Here is a 19062-nt window from a genome sequence, read left to right as displayed (position 1 = left end):
AACATTTTTTTATGTGAAAATTTGTAATGATCTTATTTGTGCCTTCCAAGGAAGAACTTCACCCAGGAGATGAAAAAGTATAATATAATCCTCCATTCAAACTACCATACTTACCAGTTTTGCCTTAATAGCCCCAGAATCAACACTCTGACCAGTTTTGGCATGTAGCTGAAGTTGAACAGCATGGAGTTGTAAAAGCTGATCATGCACTTCCTTTTCCAATACTGCTTTCTCTGCCTGCGTTTCTGTCAGTTCAGACTTCAGATCAACTAACTGTGCCTGTGTAGATATAAACCATCACAGCAATTAGAGCAATGATTAAATAGGGTCATCAGAACTTGTTACTACGTATCTGCTGTACATGGTGTAATCCAGATGAGTACATGCTGTCACATATTCCTCTGTAGCCTAACTTAAGCACTGGATCATTTGCAGGCTTTTATCCGCAAAATGCCACAAAATTCATTCACCCACAGACCCAGCATCAAACAACCATACTGCCAAAACTAATTAATAGCTGAGTTTCTCCTCATGCAAACAATGGCATGTGACGCTAAATCTTACTGAAAAAATACTAATCAAACTAAAATGACAATTATTAATGCAATGCTAAAATCAAATAACCCAATTTACAATTGGTCTATTATCAACAGCTTAACTGAAATAGTAAATGAGGTAGGCAAACCAGAAGCTGTGAATTAACATGCCCCTAAAATGAATTTTAGAAAACCATGAAGAGTTACTAACTCCTTAAAAAGTGATTTTGAAACATTTTAAATACAGTTTACATGTTTATATCTGGAATAAAAGAACAAGTTCTAACATGATTAACAAGTTACTTGTTAACCTTAAGTTCAAGTAGCATTTTATAAAATAAACTACATTTACATAAGCTTTAAAGCTACTATTTGCCAAAAACCCCACAGATTATGATCTCCAGGGATTTCCAGGTGAATTCCCAGAGTATATTTTTCTTCCAAAATTTGGAACTAAAGAGCAAAATGGAAAATCCACTAATTGTTAAAAAAAACCTCTCACATTACAGCAGGGTATTTTAGATATTTTAACAACATTATACCAAAGTTCAAATTCACAATGAATATCAAGTTGCAAGCCAACACTCACCCCATTCAACTACGTAAACCACTGCTTTAGAATGTCTGTATTAGTTTCAAAAAAAAAAAAAAAAGGAGGAAGGATTTCACTATCAGTGGGGAGTACTTACTGAGTCTAACTTTAGGTACATAATTTAGATGGACAGCCTCCTTAAACTTCCAGCATAATTCAGACATAAGTAGGCTCTTCCAGAAGTGAATCAGAGCTCCTAAATTAGAGCGCAATTTGATGAGATGGGTCAAGCCAATCACCAGCTTGCTCTGGTTCTGCCCTCTCGCCCCACATCTCCAGGACTGGAGGGTGGGAGATGCCCTGCCCATGAGCTCTGCTACTTTCAGACTGGACTCCCCAGAATTGCGCAGAATCACCTCTCCCCGTCCACTTAGATGGAGCCTCAACAGATCAGGTTAACATCTACTTTTTGGCAAGGAGTGGGGCTGCATGCATTTCCACCCGCCACCTGCCAGAATGACAAAAAACTTGAATAATTTGTAAACCCTTGCAGAACTCTAAAGAAGAAACTGCCTTCTACAGTAAGATGACATTTAAAATACTACAAAGCCATATAACTTTAGCTAAATGAGATACAAAACTCCACTGTTCTCCCCAATGACCAGCCACTGCTAAAGTCTCTGCTATGGATGACCTACCCTCAAACAAAAGCAAGACACACACCTGAATTAAAGTAGCAAAAGAAAATATCACCAGCGTAAGAGGTGATGATATAGTATAGAGCAGATAACTAAGACCTTAACAATGAAGGCACAGTTTGACCCAGTCACAATTTCACATAATGTAAAATATTACTTCTACTTTATTATTATTTATTGTTATTATTATTACATAATGTATAACTACATTACTTCCACTTTAAAAAAAGACCACTAATACCTTCCTCTTTTAAACAAGTACTAACAGCTGACATGCTGACTTTTATTGCTTTTTTTATACACACACGCAAACATTCATCCATTCTAATTCAAAAAATGCCTGGAGAAGCAGAAAGTGGCAGAACAGATAAATTACACTGGTTTAATATTGTCCAGCCTCACCTAGTAGAGAATGGCATATAAGGGACAGAACAGAGTTCTGGGGGGAAAAAGAAGAAGTTATTTCCCTGTGCAAATTACAAAGCAGCGAGAATGATGGCTACCAGTTTTGTGACATGAACGATACTCCAAAGGGATCACAAAGAGACTGTTAAACTCATAATAAAAAAATAGCACTCTGCATATGACCTAGGATTTAAATTCATATCCTGCTGTTTTAATAAAGAGCGCAAAACCAGAAACGGTATGAACACACATACTGGAAGTAATCTCTTTACACATTATGAGAAGTCATATATCTATCCCAAGGAACAGATGCAGATAGATTAGTCACACCAAAAAGCAAACACAGTAAGCTGGTTTCAAATCTTGTGATCTAATTCTATGAAGGCTGACAAATCTTTATATTATTTCATAGAATCATAGAATGGTTTGGGTTGAAACGGACCTTAAAGATCATCTAGATCCAACCCCATGAGCAGGGACACATTCCACTAGACCAGGTTTCTCAAAGCTCTGTCCAACCTGGTCTTGGAACACTTCCAGGAAGGGGGCAGCCACAACCTCTCTGGGCAACCTGTTCCAGTGTCTCACCACCCTCATAATAAAGAATGTCTTCCTTATATATAATCTAAATATACCCTCTTTCAGTTAAAAACCTCGTCCTGTCACTACAGTCCCTGATCAAGAGTGTCCTCCCCGCTTTCCTGTGGGCCCCCTTTACGTACTGGAAGGCTGCTATAAGGTCTCCACAGAGGCTTCTCTTCTCCAGGCTGAACCACCCCAACTCTCTCAGCCTGTCCTCACAGTGGAGATGCTCCAGCCCCCATCTTCGCGGCCTCCTCTGGACGCACTTGAGCAGGTCACAGAATCACAGAATCACCAAGGTTGGAAAAGACCTTGAAGATCATCTAGTCCAGCCATTAACCTAACACTGACAGTTCCCAACTACACCATATCCCTCAGCGCTATATCAATCCCACTCTTAAACACCTCCAGGGATGGGGACTCCACCACCTCTCTGGGCAGCCCATTCCAACGCCTAACAACCCGTTCTGTAGAGAAATGCTTCCTAATATCCAGTCTAAACCTTCCCTGGTGCAACTTGAGGCCATTCCCTCTTGTCTTACCGCTTGTTACTTGGTTAAAGAGACTCATCCCCAGCTCTCTGCAACCTCCTTTCAGGTAGTTGTAGAGCGCGATGAGGTCTCGCCTCAGCCTCCTCTTCTCCAGACTGAACAACCCCAGTTCCCTCAGACGCTCCTCGTACGACCTGTGCTCCAGACCCTGCACCAGCTTCGTTGCCCTTCTCTGGACACGCTCGAGTAATTCAATGTCCTTTTTGTAGTGAGGGGCCCAAAACTGAACACAGTCATCGAGGTGCGACCTCACCAGTGCCGAGTACAGGGGCAAGATCACTTCCCTGTCCCTGCTGGCCACGCTATTTCTGATACAAGCCAGGATACCATTGGCCTTCTTGGCCACCTGGGCACACTGCTGGCTCATGTTCAGCTGGCTGTCAATCAACACCCCCAGGTCCCTCTCTGACTGGCAGCTCTCCAGCCACTCCTCCCCAAGCCTGTAGCGCTGCTGGGGGTTGTTGTGGCCAAAGTGCAGCACCCGGCATTTGGCCTTATTGAAGCTCATACAGTTGGCCTTAGCCCATCGCTCCAGCCTGTCCAGATCTCTCTGCAGAGCCTCCCTACCCTCGAGCAGATCAACATTCCCACCCAACTTGGTGTCATCTGCAAACTTACTGATGCTGCACTCGATCCCCTCGTCTAGATCATCAATAAAGATGTTAAACAGGAGTGGCCCCAAAACCGAGCCCTGGGGGACACCACTCGTGACCGGCCACCAACCGGATTTAACTCCGTTCACCACCACTCTTTGGGCCCAGACATCCAGCCAAACTATGAAGCTCAGTGGTCTCCCATGTTTGAGTGTTCGTTACTTCTGCCCCAACTGGCTTCTCCACAAATTGTAGAACAGTCGCAGGTGACCTTCAAAATACGTGCCCTCTGTCGTTCGACAGTCTTGTTGGAAAGTACATCCAAAAAGCTACCAGTTAAAGGATTGGTACAGTTGCTTGTGCAACATTAATTTAACCTTGTTGTGCGTATGCAAATTGAAACATTATAATTAAAATATCTGGCATTATCTTCTTCTGTAGAACCCCTGCCTCGTACAGTGAATGGTGCTTTTGGAAGGAATGGCAACACCTGGGGGTGTTGATTGACAGCCAGCTGAACATGAGCCAGCAGTGTGCTCAGGTGGCCAAGAAGGCCAATGGTATGCTGGCTTGTATCAGAAATAGCGTGGCCAGCAGGGACAGGGAAGTGATCTTACCCCTGTACTCGGCACTGGTGAGGTCGCACCTCGATGACTGTGTTCAGTTTTGGGCCCCTCACTACAAAAAGGACATTGAATTACTCGAGCGTGTCCAGAGAAGGGCAACAAAGCTGGTGAAGGGTCTGGAGCACATGTCGTACGAGGAGCATCTGAGGGAACTGGGGTTGTTTAGTCTGGAGAAGAGGAGGCTGAGGCGAGACCTCATCGCCCTCTACAACTACCTGAAAGGAGGTTGCAGAGAGCTGGGGATGAGCCTCTTTAACCAAGTAACAAGCGATAAGACAAGAGGGAATGGCCTCAAGTTGCACCAGGGAAGGTTTAGACTGGATATTAGGAAGCATTTCTTTACAGAACGGGTTGTTAGGCGTTGGAATGGGCTGCCCAGAGAGGTGGTGGAGTCCCCATCCCTGGAGGTGTTTAAGAGTGGGATTGATATAGCGCTGAGGGATATGGTGTAGTTGGGAACTGTCAGTGTTAGGTTAATGGTTGGACTAGATGATCTTCAAGGTCCTTTCCAACCTAGATGATTCTGTGATAGTTAGGAGAGAGAGCTACCAAACAACAAATACAGAACAGAAACTTTAACTGGGGAACAATAGGGGCAGAGGTTGAAGAGAAGGTAGTAGGTTTACTTTCATAACATCTTTAACAATAACTTGCTGATTCAGTCAAAAGAGGAACTCTTCTGTATTTAGGGCAGTATACCACTGTGCAGATCAGAAATTATCACACATTAGCAAGTATCATACTGCAAGGTACACACATTAGCAAGTATCATACTGCAAGGTAACACCTTACTTTCTCTCCAACTCATTTGTGAGTCTATGCCCCAGGCAACACAGAGTATCAGGACTGAACTATGGCTCCTGGAAGTACAATTTAATCATGAAAACATACATCTAGTCCTACTTGAATCAAGCAGGACACAAGAAAGACGGAATTTGCACAGCTCTTCTTTCCTTTTACTCTGACACATGTTGGCAAGGTCAATGCCTTTTGAGATATGCTCATTTGTCTCTGACTCACTGAAGTCTTGGATACTTTTCTCTGACCAAGATCTGTAACTGGAATTCAGTGCCCATGGCAATGGGAAGTGCCTGGTATGGGCCTTACAACGGAAGCCAAAGCTTACTGAAAACAACCAGAAAATAACCAAGTTTCTTCTTTATTAAAGGAAGTCAGGCCTCTTGTTTCAATGATCCACTTTTCCCAACATGGACCACAATTACTAACTTTTCCTGAAGTGTTCTGAGAAATGCTTCAGCTCAACACTGGCTGCTGACTGAGAACTCAAGAGAGGTTTCGTAAAGGAGTCAGCATGGAGAAGACTAAGAAAAAAAGAACAGCATTACTGACAGAATCACTTATTTTTCTAAATACGTCATTCAAGCTTGTTCCCCAATTTATCAGTAATTACTAGACACATTACTGTTAATTTCTTTGCATTTACTGTCTCCATTAGAACCCATACACTGTCAACTATAGAAGACAGACTCCTTGGTTTCTTACCTTTTTTCTCTTCATGGTTCTGAATAAAAAACTAAACCAATCTTTAAGACTGATCTAATCTGCCTGGGCTGGGGGGAGAAAAAGTAATTCTGTAAGTCTGTTTTTTCTTTTCTTCCACAGAGTACCAGTAAACACATGCTATTTCAGAAAGAGCTACTGCTTCATATTATCATGACACTGGTCTGTAATCAAGCTCTCTGAACTCTAAATAAAAGTCTACAATTCAAGTAAATTACAGAGCTTAGTCCAATTAATCAAATAGTAAAACTCAGTATTTATCTGCCAAACAGTCTAACACACAGATGATACCTGAAGAATAGTTTTGAAGAACTAAATATTTACTCAATTTTTGGTCAGATTTTGCCATTTACCAGGTATTTTGTATTTCAGAGATTACACCTATGAAAATTAAAACCAAAATTCAACTGAAATAACCCAAGAATTTACAAATTACTTTTTTTTTTTTCCCCATGGGAGATAAAAGTAAATAAATCATGGCATTAAGCAACAGACAAATACTTATTCCACAGACCATTGAAAATTATTGCAAAAATTAAAAAAAAAAAAAATCTCTAGGCAAAACAGTCCAGACACAATGTCCTTCTATTTTTAATCAACAGTTCTTATTTCCTGTTCAAGTAGTTATGAGTTACCAAAAAGCTCTGTTTGTTATAAACAATCTTATGCTAAATATGTATTTTAAGATGGCAATATAATAAATGTCAGCTTAAATGCTGGGATTGACTGCATTTACAGTCATGGAGTTCTTAAAGTCTTAACTAGTGTTTTTCATTAGGAGCCTTAGAACAAAATATCAGAGGTCTCCTCCAATTATTTTATATCCTATCATATAATTTTTTTCATACAATGATCTGAACTCTCAGAAAAAAAAAAAATTCATTCATCGACCCATACATTTTTCATACAAAAGTGATCAATAGACTAACTAACCAAAAATAATTTATTTCTATAAGATCTCAGAGCCATACTCAAAGATCCTATGCTAAGTTTGTACATAGTAAAAGAATAAAAATGTGGACTTTGCCCTGAACAACTTACAATGTAAATATGTGAAGGAAACGATGAATAAATGTAACATGACAAAGAAGTACAGACATATTTGTGTATAGAACCACACAACAGGAAGTAGACAGATGGCATGCTAAAACCACAAGTTACCATTTCTCATAACCATCACTGCTTGATTGAGGCATTAGAAGATGGCAGTATCACGACCTCCAAGTTTCAAAGCATCAGAGGGAGCACACAGAGACTAAGAAAACTTCAGTAAGTGGGACCATGGTGAGTAACATACCATGTTAACAGGAAACAATCTACCTCTCACTACTGAAAGAGAAACCAGTTGCAGGGGGGTGGGGGGCAGAGAGATGGCATTGTCAGATAAAATAATGACAATGCTTTTAGCTTTGGGAAAAGCTTTTTCGTTTTCTGAGCCATCATTCCAATAATTTCTGCAGTACAGACAAGATTTTTATTTGAGCTAACAGCTATGAAAATATATTTAATACTTATCCATTGCCCAGACATGAGGACTCAAGATGGAGTCAAACTGAATTGGAAAGCTAGGTCATAAGTCTGAGTAATCCTTGGACAAGGCAGTGCCATTATTCACCACACCAAATAAAAATGAGAAGACGACCTGAATTCCCTCAATGTCAAAGTGTAATGAATGCTTTTCAAGGCTTGTAATGAGGCACTTTTCAGTGTATCAATTTCTAGCTCAAAAAAAGACTAAGCATAATGGACATATTAGAAAACACACAGATTTTTCAGCAAATGAAAGCTAAATACATACAAAAATACCCATCATCTTACCAGCCTCCAGTGACTAGAAGTCATAAGCCAAGCACTCATCAAATGCCTTCCTTAAAGATTTTTTTCATTTTCCTTTCATTTCAGGCCTTTAGGGTACACCTAATTCATTCTCACGCTGAGACTTCTAAACTTATAAAGGTCTGAAAACTGTCTTTTTTAAATGAAACATGATTTTTTTCCACCATATTATCTCTAGATGCCAGCAGCTAGGACTTCAAGAAACATCCAACACAAAGAGACTAGCAATAACAAAAACCCACAAAAACTGGTACCATTTCATTATTTCTATCTTAGTTTCATAAACAAGGCAGTCTAGTACTATTTTATCTGTATGTGTACATTTCTCCCTATTTCACCTTCCCTCCCTGATGATTTGAATTGAATCCATTTTTGAGATTCAAACAAATCCATTAGAGGGGTAAAGGTGTGTAGGATTAAAGTTCCTACAACAGACAAGTTTTGTGCAAAACAGCTGCTCAGTAGGAGAGAGTGATGGATTAGTGCCCTCACGGAGGGAAAAGTGGGAAGAGTGAGACTTTAGCTAGTTTGTTTAATCCACCCAGAGACACGGCTAGACACCACATGCACAGCGTGGAGCTAGGGACTGGGCTGCTGCCTCTTGTCCAGCCAACCAACCAAAACCATAGGTAAGTGAAAAAGCCAAGGACACTGTGGCGTGGAAACTCACTGATCATGGGAGAGAACTGCGGGTTCCTGAACTGGAAGGTCTTAGTGACTTGAGAAAGTGCTTGACATTTGCATTAGGACAAATCATTCCCCACAAATCAGTAGGAAGTGAGATTTCACAAGCTCCATTGCTTCTGTTCCAAATAACACACCTACGGTATGTATATATTTATATATATATTTTATATATAATATACATATATATTAAAAAAATAGATATTTTTTTAATTTTACAAGAGAGGTCCCTATGAATCTTGCCATAGCATCAAGCCAAAATTCATAGACAAATGAAGTATATGAGGTGTTTTTACTTCTTCAGCAGTATGTCCTTGTGTAATTCATGCTAGATTCCAGAAATTTTACCAACATATGTGTTTAGGTACTTAACATTTACTCCTGATAGGGACTATTAACATTCTGATTTAAAGGCTGAAGGATCTAGGATCATGAAACACACCAGAGCATACTACAATGGTGCAATTACTCTGTGGCTTCTGCCCCAGTATATGCAAAAAAAGCAACATCAATATTAAGATACAACACTAGCATATTTGTTTAACATTACATTTTGGGGGCATTTTTTTAAAGCCAGAAATATCACTTAAAGGCAAAAGTAGGTTAAAAAAAACCCTAATTATGCTTTACAAACAATGAAATCATTATTCCTAAGTGTTCCCATAACATTACACAACTACAGGATAGAAAACAATTCTTCAGGATGTGACAGCTGTGGCTCCTACAGCCTGAGGCCTAAACATACTCACAGACACCAGATACAAGAGTGGTGTTGCTTCAACAACAAAAAAGCCTGTGGTGCACAGTTATGAACTGGGCAGTCCACATACTACTAAGTTTTCACGGGGACCCCTACCTTTGGCATCAGCCCCTAGATGTGAAGTATGCAAAACTCTTAAGTATATGTTTCTCTAATTGCTGGAAGAAAGGATCGTCTCCATTATCTCACCAGTGTCACTTCACTGCTTGGACTACAGCTCTCCAAAAGACAAGAACACTCTAACTTTCCTCAGTCTTGACTATTTGATTCTTCCTGCCCATTAAGCAGCATCTGCTGCAATTTTGCAGACAACCCTATTAAGTTTAATGGACTGGTTTGAATGAGAAACCATGAAACAGATCAGAGCCCTATTAATCTCACTGCGCTCCTTGCAAAACTAAACAATGTGACAGCACTGTACAAAATGCGAGTTTCTGAATAAACGATACACTTGGGAACCATAATTTTTGTTGATAAAAAAACCTGGATTTCAACACAACTGAAGAATGCTTACCACTTGTCAATGAAGAAAATGACTAGCCTGTTTCAAGAAACTATTTGAGGACTGTACTTACAAATTTTTAAATGAAATTAAAACCCTTTATTTCATTATTATTGTGACCTCAAAAAGGACCTATGTGATGTCAGTTTTTAGTTAAAGCTTTAAATTTAGCAAAATGGTCTTTATCATGTGGCTAATAAGATGAATGACAAAATTTATGACTACTGACTCCCTAAATAAACCCTACAATAGTGTAGCTATGTAGGTGGTCTTAGTAAAAATGCAGTGTATGAAACTGAACACACAAATGACTCATAAACTAATGTAGTCCACCTTTAATATGTTCCATACAGAATACAAAGTACATGAGACATCTACAAATGAATTGCTCCATTTCTCAGATTCCATTCTAGTCCTGACAAACCATTCAGGAGACTGGTCAGCAAATTAAAAAGATGCAAAACATTCATACTTTTATATCTTCTCTGCTGAAGACCATTCTGGATATGTAATTATTTGCACACTTTTCCTCCCAACAATTAAAAGATAGCATAATAATAATATATGTAAAGCATCTTAAAAATTTTGTTTTCATTCACATAAATGTATATACATCAATCAACATTTATATGCCAGTCACGGATCTTTTTCAACTCTATCATCGAAATACCTGTTACTGCAGCAACCTATTATTGTTTCCACTTTGCTTTACATACTGTTTCTTGCCACTGTTTTATTTTGTATTTGACTGTACAGTTCTGTTTGGACGTACAGAAGCACAAACTATGTATTTTTTTTAAAATCACTGCTTATACACTTTTCTGCCAGTGCCAAATTTCTGTCTGCGTCACAAAGACTTTTTTTTTCAGGTTGCCCATGCTTTTAGTTGTTTATTAAGATGACACAAATCCATTTTTAGAAGTCATAACGGTAGTTTTATTATTGCCATTATTTTGAAAGTCATATTAGCTGCTAAATAATTCAGTAAATAAAACTAAGAAATATAAACTAAAATACTGGTTCCCTATCACTTACTCTTTGGCAACTCCCAACAAATGAGGCAGAGAAAAGGAAAACACTGTACTACATACCGACTGAAACTAAAGTAAGCTAGTTGAACTCGTATAGAATTTCAGAACTTCTGATACAGGAAAATATGAAATAAGTATAGGTGACCCCTTTAAAAAGGGTGTAATTACTTTGAGAGAAGTCATATGTATCAAGCTAATGACAATTTAGTCTATAAGCCAACTGGAAAATTTATGCAAACTTGTACTTCTACTCCCCAAATATCTGAAAACTGCTCACATTTTAGGATATAAAATTAGCTGCATCAAATCTTATTCAATTGATTTTCCAAAAGGCCACGTTCTATCTATTACCAATAGATTTCTATTCCAAAAGAGAAAAAGTATTCAGTTAAAAGTGCAATTAATAAAATAGTATCTCAGTAAATTCTGGAAAATTTTACGACATTTGAAAAAATTAAACAATTTACTTTTCTTATGAAGTTATTGCAACTATGCTCCCAGTTTTATAGACACATCTGCCACAAGGCAAAAAAATATCTTGGTCTTCAACAGGTGCATTTCTCACTACAAGACAAAGGAGAGAGGGGAAAAAAATCCAAACAGACTCTCATAGGAAGGTGTATGGTCCTACACTGGTTTAAAAAGTACTGCCAAACAAAGCAGGACTCCAATTCTACAGTGTGCTCCCTAAGACGGACTTGCACGCTGTATGAGAAGTCACCATGCACAGAAAGCCACCTACATTTAGGTTTTCTGGCTTTCAGTTTGCTGGGGTTCTTTTATAGGGATCTTCAGATTACCTACATAATACTACATATGCTTTAGCTGATGCACTAACAAGTTACTTACAGAAGAATTCAGCCTATAGGAACGTGTTCCTCTAAACCTGCTGACTGATTCCAAGTTCATGAAGACATAAAACTACATAAGCGATTAACTTCTTAGACATATACTTAAACGTTTCACTTAACTTTAGCATGTACATTGGCTTAACACAGCCGCCAAGATACAGGGTGTGTGCTCTACCCGACATTCCTTTCTAGCTTGTTCATTTAAAATTACAGAATCAGATTGGCAGTCAAAGTGCCAAGAGTTGAAGTCTTCACTGGCACATTGACCTACTTCTTTTACTTCTACAAAATTGCACTATACAGAACTTTTATTTTTTGAAACAGACATTTAGACATCGGCATCATGTAATTTTTTTCACCTCAAGTGACAGTCAAACAGGAAAAACAAGTCCTATGAACTTCCTCTCAATTAAAAATCTACTGAAATCTTACACACTGACTGCCAGCCCACATCTGATGATTTATAATGTTTTCTGAGAGACAGAGCATCACAAAAAAAATCTCCTTTAAAATGTCTGTCGTCTCCTTTTGTTCTAACAGCCTTAGGCCCTTACTGTCTCCATCAAGATATACTTCTTCATTTGTTCATACTGAAGTGAAGCTGATCTCAGAGAAGATGGTGGCTTCTATCACGAAACACTTTTTACTCTTTGACAAGCTACTTAATTCAACTCTGTCCTACTGTGACCAGCAGGAAAAATATGAAAACAATTCCTCCCCCCCTTTTGTTTAATTAGTTTAATTTAGGACTGCAAATGTTATTAGCACAGCAGTATATTCATAACCTTTCACTACCCTTAAAGCACAAGTAAATTTACCTGCATACATCCACTGTGCATCTGCATACCTTCAGGTTCCTTCTAAAAATAACTTACTCCTGAACTGCCAACATATAACTCCCTCTTTGGAAGCTACCATCTTCCTGGAATACTTCTTTCACTGTTCAGAAACATCCCTCATACAATATTTTACCTAGACTCATCTCTCTAACAGTAGGTATACACCAAAAATGCCAAAACATTTTTTGCCTCCTATAGTAGGTGCTTCCATCCACCAAACCAGCTACGCTGTGTCTCTTAAAAGCAATTGTATCAATCAGAGAATGCTGATAAAGTTGATGAAACAAAGTCTGACCCACATTTCTTTATTCTTGTCTGTAATATTATAATAAGACCCGACAATTCTGGTCAAGAAAATGGAACCCACAAACAACAGAATGATATTCATAATTTTTTTATTATTAATTTGATTTTCCTTTAGGAAATAATATCCCTCATTTAGTAAGGCAACAGCAGGCAAATGCAGCTGCAGAAGTAAAGTCTTTTAACAGTCACTGACACATTCAGTCAAAGTATTATTTTAAGCCAAATAAAGGCATATTTCTGAAGATGGATTTAACTTACCAGCTTGAATAAGTGTTTGTACCTAAGTAAACTATGACTAATGACTTTTATGAGTGTGATGAAAGCTTTGTATTAAAATCTACAAACACTATAAAGTTACAACTGTAAGCTATTAAGAAATGACTGCAATTTTAAAAATTATATGGAATACAGTAACTTGCATTATAAAAAAAGAGTAAATCCACTGATCGCATCCTAAACTCCAGTATTAATGTCAGTGACTTCTTTCAAAATATGTAACTGTATTCTACATTTTGGAAAGAGGCTTTTGATTAGACATTTGTGCACATAAAAAGACAAAACACTCGTTCTCAACAGAGCAGCTCCATCTTTTGGAGACTTTAAATGGCAGTTTTCATTTCAAGTTTATGACTGATAATCATGAGGCCCTATAATTAACAACCTTCAAGACAATACTATAACCTTCTAACGGTCTGTTTGAAAGATAAAAACTCCTTTATAGGTATGAGGTCTAACACTAGTATCAGTAATAAAAATATTTCACAAAATAAAAGACTTTTTATTCACTTCTAAAGCAAGCACTCTGGATTCTCAGTATCATTTTATCAAACAATTACTTCATGCTCTTAGACATATACAATAATTATGCCATTACAACTACTAGCTGTGCTCCTTTGCTCTTCAACTCATTTGAGACTGAGGCACAGATCTTCAGTTAATCAAGTGCCCCCAATGACTTTAATTAGATACCAAAATACCTTTCAGGATCTGAGTTTTATCACTTCCTTTCAAAATATTTAAGCTTGAAACAACTTTTCAAAGAAATATTTACCAAGCATCAACTCATTCTCTTAAAATAACCTGAAAACTCATCTGTTTTACAAGTCTGTACACAACACCCACCACCCCTGTGTAATATGCAATAAATACTGATTGTCTACTATAAACTCATAAATCTTACTTTACTACACCTATACAATTAGTATAGATACATATCCAATACTAAAATGTATATAACAGCATAGCAATATAAACACAAAGAATACCATAAGCATCGCTACAGTAAGTATTCTGGTGCAATAAAGACTGCAACGAAAAAAGCTCCTTGTTTAATGAGGTCTTTGTTCTACTCTGAAATATCCTGTTCCTCTGCTAAACTCTATGGATTATTTTGCATAACAATGTCTTCATACCAGGAAGAAGCCTGATTAAAACCAAAGCCAATTTACTTTGCTTCTTACTACAAGGCAGACCTTCAGAAGAGCAGGTTACTGTTTGAAGGCTCTTAAATTCCTTTATTATACTAAGTATAACACAAAGGACTGAAAGAACTGAATTCTGCGGTTTGTCTACTGAAGCTCTTACAAAGCATGTACCTTCATGGTTTTGAAGAAGTTTTTCCCCTTACTCCCATAGATTTAAAAGTTAGTAAAACAAGTAATACAACCCTAAAAAGCATGGCCTACAAGAGGTACTGAAGAAATTGGAGGGGTTTAGCCCAAGGAAAAGCTAACTGAGGGAAGACACATCATGACTGTAACATTCCCCAGAATCTCCTGCCAGAGGACTTTAGTTCTTGCACAAATCACAGGACCTGCAGCCCTGCCTCTCAAGCAACATCAGCACCAGCCAGCCTGGCTCCAGCTGATGCTTCTTTCCTCCCACCCTGACTAAAATTCTGGATTAGGCATGAAGAAAACTTTCCAACAGTAAGGACAGTTATTATTCTCCTCATAGAATGTGCAATCTCTGACATTAATTTTCTGACACTAAGCTTGGCATTTGATCTGCCTTGGAGTATGACAGGACAAGAGGACCTGTCAAAGCCCTCCCCCAATCCATTTTTCTTTTTCATTTACTTATAAGCAGGAGTAACGCCCTCATTTTGACTACTGACTATAAGCTTTAAGCATCTCGATCATACGTCTTTGCCCGGTTTTCAGAAGGCTTCTGAATTCACTAGGGACTTAACACAAACAGAAGACCAGTCAGCGGCATCCGTTGCTCAAGACTGCTGCTTTCAACATCAAAGAGGACCTTTTTTGGCAGGCACCGCTTCATGCCCACGCTGTAATAACCAAAACCAGAGGACCGGCACGGCCAGGCCCGAATCCCGCGGGGCTGCACACCGCCCCCCAAAACGCGGGGCCGGGTTAACCCTCCCCAGCCGCGTCCAGCACGGCGCCCAGCAGCCGCGGGGCGCAGGAGGGGCTCTCGCTGCCGCCGCCACGGGCCGGGCACGGTCCCCGCCCGCCACCTCCCCGCGGGGCGCGGCGCCACCAGCCCAGCACGACCCCGGCGGCAGAAGCCCACCGCCCCCCACCTCGGAGCAGCGGCCCCCGGGGGCCTTCTCAGCGCCCCCCTGCCCTCACCTCCAGCTTGTGGTTGATCTGGGACACGGTCTGCGCCTTGTGGCAGAGCTGGGCGAAGCAGGAGCTGAGGCTGGTCATCTTCTGCCGCCCCTCGTAGGTGATGTCGGCCTGGTCGGGGTCGATCTCTCCCAGCAGCAGGTCCACGTCCACGAAGGCCTTATCAAACTCTTTCTCCAGCACCTCCAGCCAGCGGAACATGGACACCCCGCCGCCCGCCGCCGAGGCCGAGCCGGCCGCGCCCCCGCCGCAGGCCGCGGCGCCCGGCCCGCAGGAACCGCCGCCCGCCACCGACATGCTGCTGCTGCTGCTGCCGCTGCCGCCGCCGCCGCCCCCTCCCCTCGAACGCCCCGGCCCCCTGGGCAGGGCAGGGCAGGGCCCGCGCCCCCCGCCTCAGCCTCCGCCCCGCCTCAGCCGCCCCCCGCGGCCCGCTCCCACCCCGCGGGACAAGGCAGCGGCGGCAGCAGCAGCGGGCCCGGCCCGGCTCCACCGGGGCAGCCACGCAGAGACGCGAGAGGAATGTGCCCGGCGCGCATGCGCGGCGGCGCTGACAGGCGGCCTCGGAGGCGGCGCACCGTCGCCCGGCGGCCAGCAGCGCGCGGCTCGTGCTGCCTGCCACAACTCCAGGCGCCGCCAGGCAGCAACGGCCGAGCCCCGAACCCCCGATGGCGGCCGCCGCGCTCCCCAGTCTGCGCCGCCAGGGGGCGCTGTAGCCCGGCTCGGGCCGTGAGGGGGGTGGAGAGGCCGCCCCGCCGGGGGGCTCCTCTCCGTCCCCCCGTCCCTGTTCTCCGTCCCCGTGCCAGTCGCCCCGTTTCCCGGGAGCGCCCTCACCCGCCGGTGAGGCAGGCACGAGGCCTTCCACCCGCGTCTCCCCCCCCCCGTCCCGGCTGCGAGCAACGTCTCCTGCCGCCCCGCCCTTTTCAAGCCGCTCAGAAATGCCCCTGGCGTCTGGCGCGACCCAAACAAAGATTTTCACTACGGGAAATGTTATTTTTACGTTGCATTTAGCATTTCTCAAGTTTAATCGCCGTGTTGGGGCGCGTGGCCTGCCGCTGGGAAGCTGGCTTCTCGCTCCGGGGGGGTCCCCACCTGGGAACATGCCTGAGGCGGTGGGGGCCGCGGGCCCCGAGGGGTCCCTGGGGCTTGGGCATTCACCCCGCAACAGAACCCTCACAGGCCCTTCCCGGGGTCGTTGGTATCTTCCAGAAAGTTCTTTTTTTTCGGGTGGAGGAGACTGTAGTGTCAACAGCTGGAATACCAACGAAATTACTAAAATGTACACAGTTCCCCTTTCATGTGGGAGTGGGAGAGGGAAGCCTTTGCTCCTGTATTCACAAATGCGATGAGCAGGTGCAAACCACACAGCTGCGTTTGCACTTCCACATTCGTTGCTCGTGCTCAGCAACGATGCAAACTTGCAGGTATTGTATAAAAAGGCCCTTTGCCTCTCCAGAAGCACTGACTGCAGTTATACCCATATGAAAGATACTTGCGGTTTTTTAGCTCATCCTGGTTCTGAAAATTAAACACATTTCAGGGAATAAGCTATCTCCACATGGGTGCTTTTATCCAAGGCCCTCACCTTGGTTACAGCTCGTCTCCTTTGAAATACTGTGATGGAGCCTGATACTGATTTCAGTGGGAGCTTTATTAGCAGGTCTCGTAGAGATCTCATGCAGCTTGACTTCATTGCATCAAAGATGTAATTCCACCTCAAAAGAGAAAAAGGATCATTCTAACCCAGATCAGGATCCCAGTCCCGCCTACAACGTTGGCCCCCCAGACTACCCTGCCAGTACAACAGAGGGGAAGCACAGAGGCCCTCCAGTCAGCAGAAGCAGAGCCCATACCAAGAAATTGTAAGGGTGCCAGGACCCCAGCATGCCCTGCCCTTGGGCCATAGGGCATCCTGGGGTGAGTTTCTTTCCTTCCTACACTTTGCATAAATAATTGATTGGGACACAAAGAGACAGACAGATACCCCTTTACAGCTCAATGGTTAGATCGCTCACCTGGAATGTGAAACGGTAAGTCAAAGCAGGGAAGATCTGTACTTTCATCAATCTGTGCTTTCAGAAGAGCTGTACAAAAGCAAACTTCACCACTAACAGTAGATATCACATTTCCTCTGGGATCTGCTGACCTAGTCTTGACAAGAAGCCTACAGATTGTTATTACAAACCTCCTCATTTACCCTTTACCATTCAAATTGTCTGCACTGTAACTGAAGGTAGGTAGTAACAAACCGGGCACCTAACGGGTTCTCTTACTGTTAAGTCCATCCATGATGGAAACAAAAACCTTTATATATATCCACAGAAAAAAATCTGATGCAGTAAATTGGTGTATTCAGAATAATAGCTGAGCAAAGGGTTTGAGTGTCTGAAGTCCCCCAAGTGCTTCTTAGTGAGCCCAGTCTAAGGGAACATTTGCTTGACCTTCGTTCTAACATTCATTCTCCATAGCCATATCAGCTGTATTTTTTCACAACAGGGTCTGACAGAAAATCAAAGTATTTGCCATATCAAAAGCTAAACTGTTATTATTGTTTAAATTAGTTCAGCCACACAATAAAATTAATTGCTTCAGGACTATCAGTTTTTATGTTAGCTTTGGCTTTGATTCTGGTAGATATCACACTGGAGAAGTACCTATAGAACTACATTACATTCTTTGCCTTTTTTTAAAATGGAACAGTAATCTATCACTTGGCCAAACAGAATTTTCTGCTAATATATCTCTATCATGCATTTGAACAGTATCTGCTTATCTTGAGACGGAAGTTTCCCATAGTTACTACATAACGTATCTACAGCAAATACTGCCTTTAAAAGCTTATACTTAATGTAATTTATGTATGACTGCTGCTTTTTAAAGAATCACATATTCTCAGGTTTTTAGTGTCCTTTTCCCTTAGCTTAGGGGTTGGTCCAGCTCTATCTTATATTTTCTTTATCTACAGTGGTATCAGAGTTTTGTGGTCATTAATTTTAATTCTTTCATCCCTTATCAGTGCTACCTTTGTTTTGCATGTCCTTACATTTCACAAGTCAAACAAGGTTTTGTCTCTGCTTATTCCACTCAAAGATTAGTTTCTCAAATACAATTCTTTTAGAAGCCTACCTGCAGTGTAAAATCTGTCTAATACTCGCTGGACTATGGAGAAATGAGAAGGAATGCTATATATTATCAAGAAAATCTTTGATTGTGACTCTAAATCTTAGTAAATGTAGTTATCATTAGGTACTAAGTATATTCCTCACCAGAAATACTGGGTAAAAAGGGGGTTGAAATTAAAAGCAGATATCGCTGATGACACACATGAATAATTTATTATCTCAAAACTATACTTGTAGGTCCCCTAGAAAATTCTGATCAGTTCCAGTTACCCTTGAAATCCCTGCCAAAAGCCCTCAGACAATCATAACTCTGTTCTGTAAGCAAGCTGTGCAGTAATTATGGAATTGAGCCTAAGAAAGGTAGTTCTGGCCTTCAGTTCGATTAAATTGATTTAAAGTAAACTGTAGTATACTCTACCTTGATAACATCAACAAAATAATTAAAGAACATTTAAAGAACAGCGGTAGTTTGAATCAACTGATCTAGCAGTAAGAATCCTTT

The 19062-nt window shown here is 41.4% G+C and overlaps 1 protein-coding gene across 2 annotated transcripts in view; it reads right to left on the bottom strand.

Moving 5' to 3' along the window:
* GOPC (golgi associated PDZ and coiled-coil motif containing) overlaps positions 1–15834 on the bottom strand; it is a 29299-nt gene extending 13465 nt beyond the window's left edge. Inside the window, exons 1-2 of one of the 2 annotated variants that reach the window (XM_074819266.1) lie at positions 15445–15834; positions 115–279 (exon numbers count right to left, since the gene is read on the bottom strand). In XM_074819266.1, coding sequence (XP_074675367.1) covers positions 115–279; positions 15445–15738 — 459 coding nt within the window. In that variant the 5' untranslated portion in view covers positions 15739–15834. The remainder of the gene's footprint in view (positions 1–114; positions 280–15444) is intronic. The other variant, XM_074819267.1, reaches the window with a different exon arrangement.
* Between the last annotated feature and the right edge of the window lie 3228 nt (positions 15835–19062).

This window comes from Strix aluco, chromosome 3 (assembly GCF_031877795.1).
Source record: "Strix aluco isolate bStrAlu1 chromosome 3, bStrAlu1.hap1, whole genome shotgun sequence".
Classification (NCBI taxonomy): Eukaryota; Metazoa; Chordata; class Aves; order Strigiformes; family Strigidae; genus Strix; species Strix aluco.
Note: the sequence above shows the minus strand (reverse complement) of the source record. Positions and strands in the feature narration are given on the sequence as shown.